The sequence below is a fragment of the Topomyia yanbarensis genome, chromosome 1, assembly GCF_030247195.1.
Source record: "Topomyia yanbarensis strain Yona2022 chromosome 1, ASM3024719v1, whole genome shotgun sequence".
Classification (NCBI taxonomy): domain Eukaryota; kingdom Metazoa; phylum Arthropoda; class Insecta; order Diptera; family Culicidae; genus Topomyia; species Topomyia yanbarensis.
In genome coordinates this window covers 55,625,787-55,649,512 of record NC_080670.1, presented here as the reverse complement: position 1 = coordinate 55,649,512, position 23,726 = coordinate 55,625,787, and the positions used below count along the sequence as shown (strand labels likewise).

At 38.3% G+C, this 23,726-nt stretch overlaps 1 protein-coding gene across 1 annotated transcript in view; it reads left to right on the top strand.

Moving 5' to 3' along the window:
• Positions 1-23,726, top strand: part of LOC131677641 (monocarboxylate transporter 12) — a 69,729-nt gene that overhangs the window by 29,033 nt on the left and 16,970 nt on the right. The window contains exon 2 of the mRNA XM_058957537.1: positions 6,043-6,540. Coding sequence (XP_058813520.1) covers positions 6,420-6,540 — 121 coding nt within the window. The 5' untranslated portion in view covers positions 6,043-6,419. The remainder of the gene's footprint in view (positions 1-6,042; positions 6,541-23,726) is intronic.

The window sequence follows — 23,726 nt, the reverse complement described above, 5'->3', positions numbered from 1 at the left end:
ATCATTGTATGTTGAATGCGCATCTCCGGCGTACTGGGGTGTGGAGAGCTGTCTCTGCGCTTGTGCTGCGGTTATCGCAACATTAATCATTTTATCTGGTCGTGCGCCTACCCGATCAGAAACACAACAAATATTTCAAAACTATATCTCGCATTGTTACTTGTTATAATTTTCTGTTATTTTAACTACTAACGAAACCTTATTTATAACACAATATGTTACAAAAATTGTGTTCTGTTATAATCTTGTTATTTCATTCTGATCGGGTAGTGTAGAATAGATCTATGTTAAGCGAATCCTTTCGGCCTTATTCCAGTACGAGATGTGCTTCTGCTTTGTCGGCTGTTCGGCCATCTATGGGAGCTGTCCATCAATGTCAGCTTCTTTCTCCGAACAGCCTAGATAAGCCGTGTAGTGTCGGTAGTGGTTGTTTCAACCGGCTGAGAATTACACTACGGACTACCTGTTCCGGTGGTAACACCAAACAGGGAACCCCAATTCCATAGTGTCATGCGACCCGTACTATGGGAAAAATTGTTGAGGGGGTTTAAAATATTCTCAATGGCGAACGGAGCCTGGGAAGAGCCGGGCGAACTCCCCAGTAACTGGATGTGGTCCACTAGGAGGTTGATAACTCTATTATCTTTCTCCGGACAAAACCAGCCTAGAGGCCGCGTGGCATCCGGCGGGTTGAAGTATGTCAGTTATGGAAATAACTGTCAAATTCATTCCCAAAGGTGGCCGCGTCACTTATGAGGAGGCAAAGAGCTTTAGACCGATCAGTCTGACCTCCTTCCTTCTCAAATCAGTGGAACGTTTAATCGACCACTACATTCGGGATGGTAGCTTGGGCGAGCACCCGCTGCATGCAATGCAACATGCATATCAGTGGGGGAAGTTTACTACCACCCTGTTACACAATGTTGTCTACAACATTGAAAAAGCTTTTTCACAAAAGCAATCAAGTTTAGGAGTTTTTCTCGATATTGAAGGTGCTTTTGACAACGTGTCTTTCGAATCCATTTTGGAAGCAGCACGAGATCATGGAGTACCTTCATATATCACGAACTGGATACAAGCAATGCTTAGCAACCGACATCTGTGCTCATCGTTAAGATAAGTAGGGATGAGGAAACTGAGTGTCTGCGGATGTCCTCAAGGTGGTGTGCTGTCACCACTTCCATGGGACCTTGTCGCCGATAGCTTGTTGAGAAAACTAAATGAGCTTGGGTTTCCGACGTATGGTTTCGCCGATGATTATCATATAATGATCACCGGTATTTGCATTAACACACTTTTTGATTTGATGCAACAAGCCTTATGTGTTGTTGAGCGGTGGTGTCTTCAGGTTGGACTATCAGTTAATCCAAATAAAACCTCAATGGTGCTTTTCACGCAACGAAGGATGACAACCGGAGCTCGTCCATTGCAGTTTTTTGACTCTGAAATTATTGTCGAAGATCAAGTTAAGTACGTTGGGGTAATTCTCGACTCAAAACTTAATTGGACAGCTCACATCGATTTCAGGATCAAGAAAGCTTGCATGGCCTTTGGCCAATGTAGACGGGCTTTCGGCAAATTTTGGGGACTCAAACCCAAGTACATTCAGTGGATCTACACAACAATTGTTAGACCAATACTGGCATACTGGTGCCTTGTTTGGTGGCAGAAGGGAGAAGTCATGACAATCCAATCAAAGTTAAACCATCTTCAGAGGATGGTCTTGATGGCGATGACTGGTGCGTTCTCGACAACACCTACTGCTACTCTCGAGGCACTCTTGAACATAAAACCACTACATGTGTTTCTGAAACAAGAAGCACTTTCTTTTGCATACCGTCTTAAGGTTACTGGGCTCTGGAACAGTAACCCAATAGATCGTGTAACTAGCCACACAAGACTGTAGCCCCAAATGGTTACTTGGGATGAATATACACTTGCTCCCAGTGACCTTACACTCACATGTAGTTTTCCTTCTAAAACTTTCAATGTGAGAATTCCTCTTCGTGAGGAATGGCTGTTTGGCTGGATGGAGCGACAACATGAAGAATACGTAGTTTGTTATACGGACGGTTCTTTGTTGGAGGGCCGAGCCGGTGCTGGTGTCTATTGTCATGAGATGAGATTAAACCAATCTCATTCGCTTGGTAGATACTGTACCGTATTCCAAGCAGAAAACTTTGCGATTCTGTGTGGCGTACAATCCGCACTTCAACAGGGAATTTGCGGTAAAAGAATCTATTTTTGCTCTGACAGTCAGGCTGCCCTGAAAGCACTTAGTTCGGCAGCTTCGCGATCGAAATTAGTAACCACATGTCGAACTCAAATCGAAGAACTTAGCATTTCAAATGCTATCTACCTTCTATGGGTACCCAGTCATTCCGGCATTACTGGCAATGAATGGGTGGACGAATTGGCTAGAGCTGGCGCTGCGACTGATTTCGTTGGTCCAGAACCAGTTCTACCACTGTCAATAAGTTGGATAAAGAACAAGATTCGCTCTTGGGCTGCATTCGAACATGCCAACCATTGGCGTAGCTTGCAAACTTGCGTTCAAACAAAGGCTTTTCTGCCGGATGTGAGTCCGAAAATGTCAAGAAATTTGTTGTATTTTCCAAGCACAACTGCAGTATTCTAGTCAGGGCACTGACTGGACATTGCAAACTCAATTATCACATGGCTACTATTCAGCGCGCTGAGTATTATTCATGTGATCTTTGTGAATCCGATTACGGAACATCATATCATTTGATATGCAATTGCCCTGTATTGATGCAATTGCGCATCCGGATTTTTGGTTCTCCATACATAGATGAACCTATGTACAGAGAGCTGAAATTTAAGGATATGCTTTTGTTCCTAACCCAGTGTGGTAAAGAGCTATAGTTTTTTAGCCGTATTTGAATGACAATATCTCTTCGGGGGTGTTGTCGTTCTGTTATCTCAATATCCCCTCGGGGGTGTTGATATATCCGCTCACTGTTTGAGTAGAGGTTCTAAATCCCTCCGGGGCTTATAAGTTTTATTCCTGCTGTTGTAGCACCTGCAGATCGTTCAGCATCACTCCGGGGGTGCAGAATGCTCTGTTGTAATTGTTCTGTGTCGTTGTTTTCCTTACCCCTAACCTTACCACTTCCCCAATCCTTCCCATCAGGAAAATGATGAAAAGACGATTCTTGGCTAGGCACAAATCTTTGATCAACATGGGGAACGTGCCATTTGAGCCAGACGCTACTGATTCCTGATTCCTCTGCGCTTGTGCTGCGGTTAACGCAACATTAATCATGTTATCTGGTCGTGCGCCTACCCGATCAGAAACACAACAAATATTTCAAAACTATATCTCGCATTGTTACTTGTTATAATTTTCTGTTATTTTAACTACTAACGAAACCTTATTTATAACACAATATGTTACAAAAATTGTGTTCTGTTATAATCCTGTTATTTCATTCTGATCGGGTAGTGTAGAATAGATCTCTGTTAAGCGAATCCTTTCGGCCTTATTCCAGTACGAGATGTGCTGCTTATTCTCCATCTTTCCTATATATCTCTTATATACATATTTTTAAACACGATAGATATCCAAATCTAGTTATCCCTTCTCTTTTGGTTGACATGCGAACAGCTACCTGGAAATCTGATCCCAAGAGTTCCTAGAAGATTCAAGTATCCTGTTAATGACAGTGATCTTTCGTTTGCCAAAAAGCTGCTAGTTTAATTTCTTTTTTCGCTGTCATGCTTGTCCACCCTCTCATCACTATCCCTGACACGGTCTCTGCTACTGATATTGGAATCAATCTCTCTTGTGTATGTCTTTTGTCTTTCTTATAAAAAGCCTACTAGTATTACTCCTTGTTTCAATTTTTAATCAAATAATTATTCTTGCTAAAAAAATAAAAATTGTGCATCTAGTCTTTAGCAATATTGCTTATTGCATCCTTTAGTATCAATAAAATTGCGTTAATATTTTTGTATATCGATCTGAATTCCTTGTTTTAAGATGTCGATGTGTCAAAATGTCCTCTTAGCGTGAATATAACAAATGATTTAAAATTCAAACAAATCCTAATTATTATCTCATATTTTCAAGAAATTTAAATTGTAAAGCAAAGAAATTTGTACCTGAATAGAAATGTTTTGAGAATTTCAGACACATGCATTTTGTGCGCGAGACACATTCGTGAATAATCTTAGGTTTTGGTGTGTTCCAAACTTTCGTGGGTAATTCCCACCTCGGTAAGTTTCGAGTGGGTAGTACTACCCATACTACCTACGTATTCCACCGGCCCTGTACACTATACATTTTTGATGGAAAAAATTGGACAAAAAGAAAGTTCAAAAGGGGGTCGCTCTTGCCCCTTTGGGGTGTCGGTCTTACCCGCAGCGTTTTTAAAATGTCATTTTTCTCCATTTTTTGGCAACCAATAATTTTTAATGAATTCAATTTTTTGAAACGCTGACAAAATTATATTTTGTTAAGAACCGCCTAAACAAGGATTAAATAGAAGCTTTGTGGAATTTTAGAAAAATTATTGCGCTTAAGGTGTCGGACTTGCCCCGCGTTCCCCTAATAGATATGTGAATGTAACTAATGCCGTTCACGTGTGATTGTTTGAATTGAAAGTAACGCTCAACAATATTCTCAAATGTCGGCAAGGTCAAAACCGGTCGCACTAATTTTGCCGCTGTTACAATGTGGACCTCTAAAAGGTGTGGGTATTTCGGAAAAAATGAAAATGTTAATTATCTTTGCGGATGATGGATGCTATTGTTAAAAAAGTATGCTTTAATTAATTGGAATATCTAATCAATCAAATTTTGGTGATACTATGATAATTTAGACAAAAGTTCTTCGTATAACCCACGGCGTTGGCATCTGCATTTCTATCTAGGTATGTATAGACTCGGGACATGCCAATAATAATCCTTGGTCAAGGTAAACAGACAATCCAAGGAAATTCCGGTGATTTTCATTCGATATAAATCCAAAATGAATCAACTTCATCGAAGAGTCACGCTTCCACGTCTTGCTGATAATTAAAATGTGCCGTGATTCTGTCGGCACCATTCAAACAACACTCTAGCGGTGTGAATTGCATTGTTTTTGTTATATATCTGAGTAAAACAAACAAATCGTAGCACTTCGCTACGGGCAAATATGTCTAAACCAGTAACTCCTACTGAATGCATACTGTATATGAATATAAGTTCTATAGAACTTACCATAGAGGACAATCAAAGAAACACGTGCATGCAACAGTTCAGTTCAATGGATTGGCTGCATATACATATAGACATTTATAATCGATTACTTGCAACAAGCACTTTTGTTATCTGTTGAGTCTTCAACCTAAGTGGAGAAACGCGTTCGTAAACGGGATGAGCCGAACGATAAGAAACCATCACGGAAGAGCAAACGTACCCGTTGGGAATACAATGTCATCAGTCGTTCATAGTGTAACCGGAATGAGCTCATTCAATTGTTTTCTGACTCTGCCAATTCCGTGGGTGGGCTTTCCTCTTCAAAAAGTATCCAGATTCGTGCAACTTTCATTAACGAGTCGCTGGGAGATAGACAGCCGATTCAGTTCAAAATCACTGACCAAACATGAAGATTGGCTATCACTGACTCGCGGGTTCCCGAAATTGGATATGTTTCGAATATGATGATGCGGAATATGCTGAACTAATTGTTCAAAAATTTTATAATATTGAGTCTGTCGATAGAATTCGTTTGGAATATCACTGAAAAATAAACTGTAAACCAAACATTGTATTGACATGTCCAATTTGTTTTGAGTAGTATATAGTATCTTCCCACGGAACGTGTTTCTAAACAAAGAGGGCACAATAAATGAACGACGTTATCTGAATCTTACATAAACAAAGGGTACAGATCATATGATTACTACATATACATATGTAGGTAGATAAGTATAGCATAAAGCAACGGTATCCCCCTCGACGTATTCCAATCATTTTCCAGCACCAGTCACGCACGTGTTTAACCCGCGCGTTTTCTCTCGCTCCCATTTACAGGTTGACATGCTGCCGAGGACAATATCAGACTAACAGATCTAGATTGATTTATAGCAACCGGCTGTCATTCGATGCCGATTGCCGCAGTTCGGGGAATCGGTGCGGTGCTGTTGCCTAGGGCGGCTGACGGAGGACGTTTTTGCCAACTCGTCAATGCGAGCAGAGCTTGGCGGGTACGCATGATTGAACACTGGCCGCACAACCGCCAGTGCCATTTGGACGAGGAGGTGACCTTCGCCGGGGGTAGCCACACGGACCCAACGGTGTTGGCTTCTATGAGTTGTCAATTTTGCTCAAACTTTGACGAGGACGACGACGGTGACGAGCGAGTGCAAGTGTTTCGAGGTTTGAATTGATACACCCGACCGACGGCCAGGATGGGTGAGGAAAGTGTTGAGTGTAACGAGGGCAAGCTGATCAACAAAAACGGCGGCTACAGCCCTGTCAAGCAAGTGGACAATGGCGATCTGATACGAAGCGATAGCCAGAAAAAGATAGGTGAGTCCGAGTTGTTTATTATATTGAATGGGTTGTAGAGATAGCATTTATCACACTGGCACACATTGTAGCGGCTGACCTTGGGGTGAACTGCTTCGTGCGTTGGCCGGTTGATGACACTGATGCGTGGGAACGGTCACCGATTGGCAGCGCCGTCGCTACTGTTGCCAACTGTTGCATTGTTTGATAAGCCAGCGATCGGAATTAGCTCGATAGCATTCTAACCAAAAGAAACGAGCTGCGCATTTTATGGTTGATACCGATCTGGCTCCATCAGCACAATTGTTTGTCGAGATGTTTGAAAGTCCAGTTGACTTTATTGTTTTGTTTGAGATCATGGTAGACGAGTGACTTTAAATGTATGTCGACTTTATCACTGTACGTAATCACTGTCATCACCTCTATAATCATGATTGGACTAGAAAAAACATTATCTAATGATTGCTGTTTATAGCAGCGCAATCAGGCTCACAATCTTTGAACGAAAGCGGTAATTAGAGTTTTAGATTGATGAGATTGATTACTAAGCAATAATGGCAGGCACTGATAACCTGTCACATGATTGGTGAATTTACGACCCTGATAATGCATGATAGGTCATCTCAGTGCCCTTCGTTGGTGGGTTAGAAACAACCAGAGATGATTGATCAGATCTGCGGACTTTGAGCTAAGTTATCGTCATAGGTGCTAACATTTACGACCTCGAAATTTTTCGCCACTGCGTAAATCGCCACTAAAAATAGGTTAAATATTTACGAATAATGATAACTTAATAAAAATCGTAGAAAAAAGTTGGTGTGAAGTACCGAAGCACGCGTCTGCCACGATGGAGAGCACAAAGACAAGTCACCAGTCGGAACAGCTGATCAGCGGCCGGTTGTAAAAACTGACATCATAGGGAAATAAAAAAAATGTAAAACAAGTCAGCTATCCACACAAAATAATGTCCACAGTGACGTTACTCACTTTGCGTCGATGTGGTGCGACGGTGTGGGAGTGTAGCGTTGAGAGATTTTGGCGGAGTGTAGCGCGTGAAATATTTGTTATAGAAAAGACTGCTGCTATAGCACCTACATTTATTCAAGCAACACACGAGTTTGTTTCTGAAGCTAACTACGTAAAAATTCAGAGCAAAAATCGTTGATAGCAGTAATTGTTCCTTAGCAGTTTTGGCGCATGAATTTCCGTAGTGCACCGTCTGATTACAGAACTAGCACGTGGCAGTCTGTTATAATTTGTGCGTAGCGTTCTTTGAATATTTGAACTGATATTCATTCGAAATTCAATCGGGAAGGAATTTGTTGGTACAGCCGAATTCGTACTACTCGAACGCCAAATATACGATTTAAGCTTCAAAAAGCTGTTTCAGTTCGCTTCGCGTATTTTTCAGAAAAATTACGCCGATTGGTTTGGGTTTTCTTCGAACCTCACTGACGCATTCATTTGTCACAATGACTCGCAGGCATAGTCATATTTTTCGCTACAGCTGCTTCTGTTCTGAGGAAGCGAAGTTTTTTTTCCTGTGTTGATCCCGTGCCAAGTCTGTCCTCTAAAGTTCCAATTAACTCACGGTCAGCGAAATTGATTCGACTCAACACGTGCTGGTCGCACATGAGCTGAAAATTGGTGCACCCCCCGACGAATTGCCGCCAACGCCAATGTTTTCCAGAGGTTTAATTTTAGAACACTTCGCGCACGGTGGCGGCAAAAAACGTAAAGCGTTCGTACTTTGACGGAGGCGTGATCGATGTGGGCCGGAGAAGGACAAGGGACAAGGGGTTTATGCTTCCCAGAGAAGCAAGTAAACAGCGTCAAAATAAATCTACGATGTTAGCCCAATTAGTTCGGGAAATTCCACGATAGTTTCAATCAAGTGTGTTGGGTGATTGATGTTTACTTCATTGGGACCGATAAAATGATGCGGGAATGAAAACAAAGTTTCGTGAATGAGACAATGTCGCAACTCGTTCACCACAGTCAGTAACTATTAAAGATAGTATTGTCGTAACATTTAATTCATCCCATGTTGATTGTAAATACAACCAACTGCTAATTCAACTTAATCAAGGTGTCTATGTAGCTGCTGCGGGATTGTTGGTTTTCAAGTTGGTAGAGGAGAAGCTCCCTAATTCAGCTCATGAAAATTCGGCGCTTGCGTAAAAGTAATATTTAGCTTAAATACATGCCACAAATAATGAAATTTTTGGTATTGCTTGGTCTATATGGGTTGAGGTTTCCTATCTACATGGGCCTGGCGATTATGGGCAGTACATACATAATGAATTTACAATGCTTAGAAAATAAATCAGTATGAACATGAATAGTAAGTTATATAATGACAAGAAAAAAATGACCCTCATCTGAGTTCATTTCTAGTACCACTAGAAATGTCTGCTCCGAATTGGAATAAAATCGAACAAATCTAGCTAGCGGACCTGTAAGTAGCGGGTTAACCAGTAATTGGGTTCTTGTTGGCCCGGCAGATCCTTTTGACAGGGCGAACTAGGTGCTCCTGCCAGCAATTCGGATTTTCAGACATAATTAAAAAGGTAAACAAACAAATAGAAACTTTACCAATTTTTATTTCCTCCTCCAAATACTACAGTCGCTGGATGATGCTGCAGATAGGCAGGCGGGCGGTGCATTTCGACCGGCTGGGAAAACAACGACCGGGTTTTTCGTATGTCGTTCCCGTTGGCTGCTCCGGCCGCGGTGCTTTGCTTTTAGCTAGGGAGGTGAGCTTGGCTCTTTTGGTGAAACCTCCCTAGCGGCGGTAGCAAAATCTCGCCGGATCTACTCGCTCCCCGCGAGATCCCATAAGTCACAGAAACTGTTCCGAAACAAATAATGAAAATTTCAAACGTCTGTTCTTTACAGTGGACGGTCACTATCTGCCTATTTTCGATAACTGCCTTCCGGACTTGACGAAAACAATCCCAGACCGCATCACCGCATAGCTGTCATCGCCGATGAACAGCATAACCAGCGCACAATTATTTTTGCAAGAGTAGGGTGGCCATATCAGATAAGTAAAAACCCAGGACAGTCGTAAGGGAACCCCCTTTCCACTGATGCAAAGTCAATTTGACAGTACTATTGCTTGTGACCAGAGTTAAAAATAATCGAAGCTCTTTTTTGACGGCTGAAAATGAGCCTGTTGCGACTCGCGGTGAATAGAAAAAATATTCATTCAACTATCCGTCTTATTCATTCAGTTGATTATCGTACAATATATTCATTACACTAATTATCTAGGAAAATGTTTTCAAATGCCGATAAAGCATATGAAACAACAAACATCATCGCTTACATTGTGCCAGGGTCTACTTTGATGCGTTTGAGTCGTTGCTGCACGGTCGCTTCGTGTAATAATCGGAGCCGAATGAAAACCTGCATGGATGAATGGGCGGTTTGTTCGTTCGACGTTTTCAACTGCGTCATTGAATATTGAAAATGAATGCGGCTGAATATAATCAATTTTCATTCAATGAATTTGAATATTTTTAACTCTGCTTGTGACACTAAAAACTGGATTCTAACCGCAATGCGCACTTACTATTCTATTAAATTCGTCTCATAAACTGGTTAGTTTGACTGGTCTGGACTGGTCTATCACTTGAAATACATGTGTTTTGACAGATCGCAGTTTTCAGTAGCAGTTTGATCACTCGCACGATGAAAGTGCAGAGTCCAGGTTGGTGGGAAGTGCGCAATATCTGCTTGAACGTGCCTGGCGCCTTTTTTTTTCTTTTTTTCGGTAGTGTAAAAAATTGCGTTCAATTAATGCAGATAGTTAAAACCATCCGGGTCTTCACTTTCTTCCTTAATCTGAATCGTACACTCAAAATTAAACATCAGTATGACGACCCATGCAAACATCCAAAAAACCACGCGAATATGCAATCAGCTACTCATTTATATAAATGAATTTAACACGAGAAGTTATACACACGTAAGCATATACGACATTAACATAGAATCGTTTGTGTCCTTCGCGATAATAGAAATTTGGCGACAAATTCGAGCATGCAATTGGGATCATCCGCACTCACCTACGCCCGTGATATCGAGTACATAAAAACGCTCCTGTGATTAGGTGAACGTTTTAACACCTACGAATTTAAAAACACGGTCTCCAGTGCGATTAAATAAACACGCGTTACCACGCGAACCTGAATCGGTCACTTCAGGGAATCCTTACCCTCGGCCCTAACAGCCTAGGTCCATTTTCGAAAAAAAAATACGCTCATATACACTAAACCACAAGTTTTAGAGCAACATTGGCCGTTAACTCTAGCGATATGGGGAACTCGCTTTTTTCTAGCATCTGAACCATAAATCAAACATCAGACTCCCGATTCTCGCGAACATTCAAGAACCCTTTTGAATATTCAAATGGCCACACGATTATACACATACAGGGATACCAGGACTTATTTCTTGAAATCCGTGCTCAGCCGATGTAAAAGTCTGTGTTAAGGAAAACGTACAAATTTGTCTCAAAACATCTTTTATTTTAGTTTTTACTCGAGTCAAAAATTGAGCGCGAGGTTAAAAATTGAGAAATCTGTGCTAGTCTGTGTATTATAACAGAAAACTGTGGAAATCTGTGCAGTTTTAAAAATCTGTGCAGAACATTGATAATCTGTGTACCTGGCATCCCTAACACATACAAGCGCCCACACACGGTTATATACAAAACGCTCAAACCCTTCGCAATCATCCACGCACACTTTTTCTTGCGAGCTTGTAAACATGAAAATGCCCCGGTGATCAAGTGATCATTTTAGCATTTATAAATTGATAACCGCGATATCACGGGCGAACATACAAACGCTCGTGCCCACTCGATAGTGAAGCTTTCACGCGTCTACATCTGAACCGTACACTCAATATCACAATCCGATATAAAAGTTCGCAAGCGATCTTTTCTTCTTCTTCCTAAATAGACGGCGTCTTCAAAACCCTAGCTACAAATTACTCTACAGACAAATCTGCAGCTTACTTATATTTATAGCATCATGAAATTTTGATGTTCAGCTTATATTCCGTAATGTTGGCTCTGCCCCTCGAACGATTTTCTGAAAATCGGGTTTTGAACTATTTAACCCTCAAAAAGGCAAGCTAAAATAGTGACTTCAAGAAGCATCGCTCCTAGGACCCAATGAAATCAAAAGCCTCTTTTTTGTTGTTTTACCTGTGAGAGAATCGAAAGCCCGAAAGTGCTCGATCATTTGTATTTCAAATTACAAGTTCATTGAAACTAGAGAACTGTAACTGGCCGGGCCTCTGAGACCCCTTGCCTTTTTGAGGGTTAAAGATGTCAAAATGCAGAGTTGAACATTTCTCTTATTAGTGCAAATTGGTAAACAAACTCGCATTAGACCTGCGTATTGCGTAATGGGACAATTACTAAAAGCGAACAAGTTTTCCATATACAATTCGGCCACGTTCTGATAACGTCCAATAAGTTTCACGGATCAGAATGCCCAATTAGGCTGAACAATATGCAACATTTTATCGAACATTACAACATTAGAATCAAAACCCCGTGTAGGTGCATTGAAATCATCATGTCAAAATACAGAAAAGTGGGATTCGCTATGAATGACACTTGGAGAAAATTCTTCTGGGGTATTCACAACGGAGTTTGTGTGATGAGCGTGCAGTTGGTACATCTCATTCCTTCCTAGCTAATCATTCCTGCATATTTTATAGCATTTTTCATAACTACCCAGATTGGGTCAATATCTGTCAGCTTTGCAATAACCTGCGATACACTGTGCTGAAATTTCCAAAAAACATCAACTGATCACGAAGAAAACTCATTCAGCCACGATTTCACCTCAATCCAAAAACTAATACCGCCAATGAACAAGCTCCGCCAACGCTGAATGCACAATCGTGACTCGCATGGAGATAGCTAGCTACCACTTTGTCGAAGACACTAATCGATCTAAAACGCATCTGAGTTAGTTTTGCACAGTACCCACGGTGTATTTATTAGAACAACTTTATGCAAAAAAATTCAGCAGCTCTGAAACTTCGGAATATGAAAGAATGGACTTTCCCCTTTCATTTGAAACTAAGATCAAAATGATCCGTCGGGGGGTCAAGAGCAACTTTTTTTTTAAGTTTTTTTCGTAACAATATTGATTTTACCACTCGAGCTAGTTCATATTTCTGTACCTAGATGGTGCTTTAGACATTCGAAAAACCCTAAATGTAAGAATTTGATAGAAAATTTAATTGTCTACAAATTTGTTGACAACTAAAAATTGATCTGAAATCACCCAGAAAAGTTGTTTAAGATTTGAACGAAGTTATATCTAAGATAGTTTCACACGAGACCTAGTGGTTTGGAAATATATTTTCTCGCACTTATTTCACTTCCAAAAAAATAATTGGGTTTAGTGACATGAAAATATTTGACGGGATCCATTACAACTTTTTCGTTGACAATTCCTATTGATCTTCTGAAAATTAGGATGTTTGACAGAGACAAAAAACTATTTGTGCTTTTGGTTCAAGTTTGTAATCTTTCCCGATAGGTTCGAAGGAACCACCATTCATCGGAAGGTATTGCTTGGTTACAAGGGTTTGCTTACATTTATGTTTTAGAAATGTCTATTTAGGTTATGATCGTTTAAGTCAGCTATTATAATTCTGTTGAGTTCTGAAATGTTGGGACACACAGTTTATAATTGAACGCAAAGCACAGAAGTAACTGTTCAAATTATTGGTTAGCGTGAAACGATTTATTCAAATTTTTTCCGCAAAGTATATGGTGGCAGTTGGCCATTTCCTATCAATTATGCGAGACATCGTTAATAAATTGATCCTTGATTATGCGAAATGTATTACTTTTGAAAACAAAATATGATTTCAGTACAAGAAAAACCTTATATACATACAAATCCACGAATATATCCCAAAAAAAAATTATCTTGATCCAAAAACTCAAAGTTTATTGTTCACTGTTTGTCACATTGAGTTAATTTTGAAAAAGATAATCACCGTTTTTAACCAAGCATTGCAATGAAATTCGCGAAATATTGCAATGGTGTTAACAGTTTCATTGAGTTTGTTCAAATATATAGGTTGAAGTTCAGGACAGGTGAATTTTATACGAAGATGCTAACAAAGTAGGAGCTTCATGCAAGAAAAGTTATCAGTCATTCCCGAGAACAATCGAAAAAATGATAAAGAAGGCATACATCATTGAAAAAGCGTTTTCTGCGGGAGGAATCACTCACCTTCTTGGAAAAGAATATTAATATCATACTAGTTTGCTCAACACTTATCTAAGACTTTTCATCCCAAAAATATTAATGGGGCCCTATATCAGGTGGAATCTGGAATTATAATTTTCTGCTAAAAGATGAGACTTTCTAAGCTGTCAAATTCCGCTGAATGCACTGTTCAACTAAACACAGGTATTTGGTAAATGAAAAAAGTGCGTGTGAATTGACTTACAAACCACTAGGGTTTCTGTGAAACTAACTGAGACTTAGACTTCGTTAAAATATTAAACAACTTTTTCGGATAATTTCAAATCGGTTTTTAGTTGTTAACAAAGTTGTAGACAATTAAAATATCTATCAGATTCTCACTTTTAGTGTTGTTCGAATGTCTAAAGCACCATCTAGGGACAGAAATATGAACTAGCTCTATTGTAAAATCTATGTTTTCACGAAAATAACTTAAAAAAAAAATTTGCTCTAGACCCCCCGACGAATTATTTTGATGCTGGTTTAAAATGAAAGGGGAAAGCCCATTCTTTCATATACTGAAGTTTCAGAGATGTTGATTTTTTTTGCATAAAGTTGTTAAAAAAAGACACCGTGTACCTAACAGCGTTTTAGTTCAAAGGTTAAATGCGCTCAAACTTGTTTCTTTTGGTACATAATAGTTTCAGAGCACGAGAAAGTTGCATACATGATATACACGCACTGTACCTGCGCTCTGACCACGCTGTGCCCTTATGATATTCAGTCTCTCAGTCAACCAATATGCACCAGCGCGGAACTACCTAAGAAAAAAGTACCTTTTACAACAAAAACAAATACAACCGTCTCATAATCTTCAGTTATTTCACAAACTGATGTTCCACAACCAACGCCTGTTAAACCAGTAGCAATTCGAAATTGAGTAATTGAATGGAGAATAAAATTCTTCTTTTATTACATAAACCGATAAGGCTCACCTTTCTAAAAATAGCCGAATATATGTTCAAGCAGTAAATCTTCAGAATAATTATTATTGATTTTCTGCGAAAATGTAAATACGTCCTCGTTTGACACTATCGGTTTTACTTGAGAGTTAATTTAGCCACATTTTTGACAGTTGTCCCATCAAAACTATAGGGATCAAGGTAGCTCAATAGAAACTGTTGTGGTAATATTACAATTTTATAAAATAATTTCTATTTGTTATTATGCGGACAAAATAGAGAAAAATGTTCGTAAAAGTATTATTCGATTACGTATCTTTAACGTCAGTTGCATCGGAAAAAAAATCGAAACAGCATGTGGCTTAAAGAAACAATTAGCTTTGACTAGGGGAAGATGGGGTAAAACGCACCCCCTAAGGAAATATGATCATAACTCAACTATAGAACATTAATTGGGAGAATTTAATTAATGATATCGTTTAGCCAACATTTTCCTCTGTAAAAACAATCATAACGCTTTACAAATATTCAAAAACTTGAAAATAATTCAATTCTTCAATATCATTAAAAATTACCTTTTGAAAAATAAGCGGGGGTAAAATGCACCACAACAACGGGGCATAATGAACTACAACAACGGGACATAATGCACCGCAACAACGGGGCAGAATGCTCGGCGAATAAGCAAGTAGTTTTGATTTCTGATGGGATTTCACATAAGTGTGCCATTAAATAGCCTTAGGTTATGCAATTAGCAGGTTTTCAGAACGATTTTTATGTTTTCGATTGAAAAACCAGCAAAATCAAAGAAGAGGGCATTTTGCCCCCGATGGAACTGAGATATAAATTTAGCAAAAAATGAATTGTTTAGTAGATTTTTCATATGTAGTGCGACAGAATAATGAACAACGGTATAAATAGAGCTGCAATGCTCTAATATAATAGTAAAACAGCATTTATAATAGCTGAAAATCTTTGTTGCACTAGCCACAATAATTACATGAGAAGAGCACGTTATTGTTTTTAGTTTATTTCTCGAGCTGGTATTGATGTACGGTTATCAAACATTGCCAGCGTATGTTTACTATGGCGTATTTCCGACTGGTGTTACCCTTTTCACGAAATTTTCAGCTGGGGTGGCATTACGCATCTCGATTCGATCAAAATTCTATCGACTCGACATTATGTATTTCGAACAGAGCTCGAAAGTAAATTTTCGTTCGAGTTAGCTCGAAGAAGTACTAGATTATCGAGAAGTGTTGGCATTATGGAACCATAACAATCGAACTCGAAAGCGACTCGAGTCGAACGTATTTGCTCGATAGTTTTATTGCTGTCGACTGTCGTTCGAGATTATGATTTGTGTTTTTATTTCGGAATACTTAGAGGATATAAAATTACCAAAAGGTTTAAAAAGCTCCCACGTACTTTGAGTTTCTTTATGTTATATCTATTTTCACCATCAAGAACATACTTTTTTGGAAAAAGTAATACCAAATATTGATAATAAATTATCTTACATCAAGTAATAATAAAAAGTGTTGGAACAAAGTGAAAACACCTTGACTTGTCTAATCGCTATTTAATAGATATATAGAATCACAATCATTCTTGATTTCAAAGTGGTGATTTAAACAATTTTATATTCTAATTGATTCTGCCTAAGCTCGACCCTCATTAACAGAAGACAAAGATTAAGCCCGTACGATATTAAGCCTGTTTTAATGACCCTGCCACTTCTAGTTTTCCGATCTGTTTACTTCACATCCTTGCTCTCACTTGAGTACTATGGCTCTAAGTTTCATAACTTTCCCTACCCAGTAATCTCTAGCTAATTGAATGTCGTTAAAATGTAAAAAACTAATTGATGCATTTGTTCCCGACTATACCTCAATTGTTTTCAATATCACAATATAGCCTTGAATTCAATGCCATAATGTACGTTTTATACACCAACAGAATTAGTTGTTATATCGTCATTTGTATTAAATGCATGAAAATACAGAATATTATCTTATATAGCAAAGAAATTTGAATCAAATTGAATTACTAACAAATTTGAATGCATCAACCGATTGAAAATTATGCCATCTGCAATTTCTGGAAAAACTTCATTTTGATTGTGTTCTCTCTCTAACTGTGTGCTATAACAGAATAATTAACTAACAAACACGAAAACGCATTTTGTCTTGACTATTTCAACTAAAAATGGCTATTTTAACGAACTAGCTTTTAAATTTTTGCGTCATCAATTGCTGAAAAAAATTGTTACTTTTGGAAGCTATCAGTTTCCTGAAAAAAATCCAGAAAACCAAAATTTCAATGCAATGCTCGCTATGATTATTTTCCAAAAGATTTGAGAAAAAACGGTTTCGAAGTTGTGTTGTTTTAAACAATTATTTAGATATTACATATGGTCTTTAATCTAAGAATAATTGTGAATAACTTATTCTGCAGATAGTACATTCCATCATGCGACTGAGGTCCGAATAAGACACACTACCAGCTAGGCATTTTGATGTTTCGGTGCATCAACTTAAACAGCGAGATATATTAAAATTTTGTGGTAAGAAGTTCAAGAATACAGTTATATCAAACTAAAATAATGCCCAAGCATTGAAAAAGATGGTGAGGGAGAAAGACGTGAACAAATTATAAACATGCTTGGGTCAATTTATTTACCACTATCACTATTTATATTCTGTGAATTTGACGCTCATCGGAAAAAAAACAAAACAAGCTGCAATTTTGTTTACACTGAAAAAAAATTCTTAGGTGGAATTAAAATTATCATACGATATGAACAAAATCATTACACGTTTTCTGCAACGAAGCATTTTCGTGCATTGTAAATAGTTCGTTTCGTCTAATGGCATCTTGATGAACGAAAAGTTGAGTAGTTTTACATATTTAATGTACGGGTTATTCCATGTCAAATTTACAACCACAATTTTAATTCCTACCAAAAAATTTTCTTGCATTCTTAGCACAAAATAATTGACATCTATTTTTTGTTTTGGCTGAATACGATAGATTTTTTTCAAGTTATGAGTTTTTGAATTTTATGAATTGGACGTGCGTTTTCGAATGAATTCACCAATAAATATCTGATATAGTTTTACATTTCTTACAAAAGAAATGTATAGGATTCGCTCAAACTTTGAAAACTTTTTCCGAGGCCCGGAGGGCCGAGTCTCATATACCAATCGACTCAGCTCGACAAATTGAGACAATGTCTGTATGTGTGTGTGTGTGTATGTGTGTATGTATGTATGTACAAAATGTCATGTAATTATCTCAGCAATGGCTGAACCGATCTTAATGAAATTAGTTTCAAATGAAAGGCCTAACGTTGCCATTTGACACTATTATTTTTGATTTTCGATATGTTGTTTACTTTCTGAGATATGGGCGATTTTGTCAAAACACAGCAGGTTTTTTGCAAATAACTTTCGAACAGTACAATATTGTCCCACAAACTGCACATAAATAGAAAGCTTGTAAAAATACCTTTCTAACAAGCTATAGATTGTATAAATCCGTGCACGAGCGGCGGAGATATTAGACATTTTGTATTTTTAGTCCTCGCTTACCAATTTCCACCAATTAAAAATGAGATTGTTTCATACAGAGTATTGCTTCACTGGTGTTTTAGGGGCAAAACTAAACCGATTTTGAATATCGGGGTATGAAAACTCATCTACGTGATTCAAGGAATTCGATGATGTGAACATTTTGTGAATTACCTTTATAGTAAATGAACTATTTCTCAAAAATCAATATATAAGTTCACTTCAAAGACAAAATAATGTGTTGATAAAGAAACAGTGAGTTCTAGTATTTATTCCTTGGATTACGCATTGCGTTCAATCATGAGGTAAATGTTGGATGGTATATCAATACACAGATCAACAAGTAATTCACCTAGTAGTGAGATAAAAGATTTCTAATATAATTATACTTGTGGCGTCACCGAAAGCAACTGTATGTTTGAAGCCCAAAAATCTAGCGAAAATTTAGCTCTTTTGCAAGATTTAGGTTATACTGGTTATGGAGCAAAAATTACTGCTTACATTATTTATAATAAGAATGTAAGAATCAATATATCATAATAATATGCCTATAAAAATAATGTCACTGCATTAACCATCATTTGCCATTCCTCACACGCCCCCCCATCTCTCTCTCTCTCTCTCTGTCTCTCTTCTATCGCATCTATCTAGCTATTTCAGTATGCATTTCTAAGTTGTGTGATAAGATCTTCTGCCAATCTGAAATATTTATTAATTGTAATTGCGAAGGTTTGAGAAAACAAAACTATTTTTTGTCTGCTGCTACATCAACTCAACTTTAATTCAATTGTATTCAAAGCCTGTATCTACTCTATAATTAAGGAAATTCATGGCTATATTAGAAAAATATTTGGCTTAACTGGGTAATATGAAAGTTTGACAATGGAAATTTTCAAAAGAGACATTCCACGTGCGATATTTAAACTATTCGTATCTCTATTGAATTTTGAATGAAATATATGCTCAAAGACTGAAAGCTGAAGCCAGGATTTCGAAGACAAAATACATGAGAGGAAGAGGTTCTAGAGACGACAATGTGAACCTCCCACCCGAGTTCGGATTGACGGTGACGAAATCGAGATGGTCGACGAATTCATGTATTTGGGCTCACTGGTAACCGACGACAATGATAACAGCAGAGAAATTCAGAGACGGATCATAGCGGGAAATCGTGCCTACTTTGGACTCCAGAGGACGCACCGGTCGAACAAAATTCGCCGCCGCACGAAGTTGATTATCTTCAAGACGCTGATTAGATCGGTGGTCCTCTACGGCCACGAGACCTGGACTATGCTCGTGGAGGACCAACGCGCCCTTGGAGTTTTCGAACGAAAAGTGTTGCGTACCATCTATGGTGGCGTGCAGATGGAAGACGGAACGTTGCGCAGGCGAATGAACCATGAGTTGTATCAGCTGCACATTCGTTGTATTGGTACGAACTTTCATGAAAAATAACGGATCAAAGACCAAAAATATCCACAAATTAGATCCAGGAAAAGAAGTCTTCAAAGTACCCACTCTCAATGGGGGATGCAACTACAATGTGTCTTCTAACTTATTGTCGTCCATATTTGGATATACTGAGTAGTTTGAACCATTTCTTTTTCACAATATTGGTCTGTATAGGACTTATTTATCCATATTTCCTGCACGAGAATTCCAAACGAAGCAATATGAAAGCTATAAGCATGAATGGAAAGAGACTGCATTGCAATCAACTGAATGCACGGCTTTTATGCTATCAACATAGCCTAGACATTTCACACTATTTACTTCAATGCAAATAAAAACTTTGAAATATCTACCTGTCTCATTCACGAATCGCATTCTCCCTCTGTCGTTCTCTGTTCAAGGGGCTTGAAAGCACATGTGACCTTGTCTCACTTTACTATATTCAATTGCGCGTTAAAATACTGGACCAGTAAATTCTGTTCTGCACATAAATCTTTTTTCGGGAATATCCGGTTTATTCATTATTTATTATTAATTCAAAAATGTGTTTGGCTTCAAATATATGACGATTTCATTTTAATTAATAATTTCATTCCGCATCTTTTTATTCGTTTTGTTCATCTGCGTTCATTTTACTTATTTTATTCGTTTCATTCTTTGGATTCACTCTGATCAGTTTAGTTTTTTGTGCATTTTACTCATATCATTCATTGTTTTCATTGTATGTATTTTATTAATTTTTTCCAGTTTATTCATTTTGTTCAGTTTCTTCATTTTAATAATCTGACTACTTTTTCAGTTTTAATCATTTCATCCAAATAATTTATTTGATTCAATTTATTTCTTTATATTAATTTATAACCTTTCACTGTTGTTCAATTTTGCATTTTAATCAATGCATTTAATTCTGCTCATTTTCTTCTTTTTATTCATTTTATCACTCCAGGTCATTTTATTTATTTGATTCGTTTGTGTTATTTATGCATTTCATTTATTTTTTACTTTATTCATTTTGTTCATCCATTCTTTTTATTCATTTGATCCATTTCATTAATTTGATTCATTGTATTCACTGGATGAATTAAATCAATTTGATTCATTTAATTCATTTGATTCATGTGATTCGTGTGATTCATGTGATTCATGTGATTCATTTGATTCATATGATTTATTTGATTCATTTGATTCATTTGATTCATTTGATTCATTTGATTCATTTGATTCATTTGATTCATTTGATTCACTTGATTCATTTGATTCATTTGATTCATTTGATTCATTTGATTCATTTGATTCATTTGATTCATTTGATTCATTTGATTCATTTGATTCATTTGAATCATTTGATTCATTTGATTCATTTGATTCATTTGATTTATTTGATTCATTTGATTCATTTGATTCATTTGATTCATTTGATTCATTTGATTCATTTGATTCATTTGATTCATTTGATTCATTTGATTCATTTGATTCATTTGATTCATTTGATTCATTTGATTCATTTGATTCATTTGATTCATTTGATTCATTTGATTCATTTGATTTATTTGATTCATTTGATTCATTTGATTCATTTAATTCATTTGATTCATTTGCTTCATTTGATTCATTTGATTCATTTGGTTTATTTGATTCATTTGATTGATTTTATTCGGGACAGCCGCTCTCCAGATGCCGGTCACCCTATGGTTGATAAGGAGATAAGAAACTCACACATATAAACCATTGCAATAGTCCCTACCTAGGTGATATAGGCGATCACTCACGATCTGATCAGATATAAAACGACAGTTGTCAACGCTACAATATTTTTTTTCTTTCGAGCTAAAATTAGTACGGTTTTCGGTAAAATTGTTGGACAGAGGACAGACAGATTAAAATTAAGGACTAGAAATGTAAGTCATTCTAAAATACAATGAATTAAAATTGAATTGTAATAATTATCAACATTTATAAAATTACAGCTAAAAGCAAACTCTAACCTAACACCTGAGTTTCGCTATACGGATCCGAAAGAATCCTCTCGCCTCTACCAACAAACTTTTAGATTTCTATGGATAGAAATCGGTCGGATTTCAGATCGTTGGCTATTTGGTAGGAAAATACCACGAAGGAAGAAATACAGCCAACGCGATGGCGAACCGATGCCCATGCGGTCTTCCCGATGCAGGCAAAATGGTGGAATGTGAAAGATGTCTGATCTACCATCACTTCTCTTGTGCTAACGTCAACGATAGCATCGCTGCGGATGATCGTCATTTCATTTGTAAGGCCTGCGCGACCGTTCCTTTAATCACGTACGGTAGCAAATCCGGAAGGTCATCTTCATCTAGCACACGAGCTGCTAGGACTGCGCTCGAGCTACAGCTCCTCGAAGAGAAAAAGCAAATGCAGTCTCGTCAACTGGCAGATGAAGAGGAACGAGAAAAGGCTTTACGAGATAAAGCACTTCGATTGGAGCAGGAATATCTCGTGAAAAAATATGAAGTGCTGTTCGCACAGCTTGATGAACAAGAAGAAGCAGATAGTGTGAGAAGTGCACGGTCAAGTCGTGGTGCACGGAGGATAATGGATTGGGTACAGAGCCAGTCAGTTCCGACAACAAGTGTTGGTACCGGGAATATGCAAACCCCCACCAACCTTCAGTCTCGAACTGGAACTATTCCAAAAAGATTTCCGTTAGTACCACCGATTTCCATCCATCGCGCTAACTCAGATCAGAACGTCGCGATGCCAGTACCTATGAAACATAAAGTCGATGGCAGAACGACAGTAATGGCTCCTGTTTCCAAAGCGAGCCGCATATTATCCCCGCAACCAACAGAAAGCGACCTGACCAACGAACTTAAGGAACTCCAGCAAAGGATGGAAGTTCTACAACTACGCTTACGAGGGTCGTCACGACAGGCAAATGTCCAGAGTACCCAGATGCAGTTGACAAAGAGGCAAGCGATTGAAGAGCAAGTCGGACAGCCAATCCAGCATCATCGTCAGCAACTTTCATCAGTGCAGTTCCAGAGCTTCGTGACAGCAGGTAATCCAGCCCTATACGAGAGCAGACAGCGCTTTTTATCAAGTAAGCAAGCTGGCATAAATAATTACGATAAAGTGACACGTGAAAATCCAACGATCGAGCAGCAAGCTCTTATCAATGTTCCGGTAAGTCAGGCACTGGTGAGTACAGCGACTGTGGCTCAAGCGAATTATACGACCGCATCACCAATTCACACGACCGCTCAAGCCGCATATCAGATCTCATTAATTGATGAACTAACGCCATTGACATTACCATACACACCCATCTCACGACCGCTTAATGTTTCAGCGGTATTTCAACCATTAAATATAAGCACCCCTCGGACTCTGGTGAACTCTACTCGTCCCTCCGTGCAAACTGTGTCTAGTTATCTATCGCCAGTGGTTTCTCCAATTGTACATTCGTCTGCTGCAGTACAGCGTCAGCTCTTCAACAGTCCAAACAGTCAGCAGCTTGCGGCAAGGCATGTCGTTCCCAAAGAGCTTCCAATTTTTTCGGGCGATCCTGTCGATTGGCCACTGTTCCTGAATAGCTACCAGAATTCAACCGAGATGTGCGGATTTTCCGATGGAGAAAATATGATGCGTCTTCAACGATGTCTGCGAGGAAATGCTATGGAGGCAGTGAGAAGCTACCTGATGAACCCTTCATCAGTGCCAATAGTAATCAACACCTTGAAAACACTGTATGGACGACCAGAACTTATAATTAATTCACTGCTGTATAAAATACGCGGTATGCCTATGCCAAGACCAGAAAAACTTGAAACTCTTATTAGTTTCGGTCTAGCGTGTCAAAATCTTTGTGCGCATCTAGAATCAGCAGGACAGTTAGCACATCTAGCCAATCCATCGTTACTACAAGAGTTGATCGAAAAACTCCCACCCAACCTGAAGCTAGATTGGGCTATTTATAAACGTAGTTTTCCTATAGCTGATCTCACAACGTT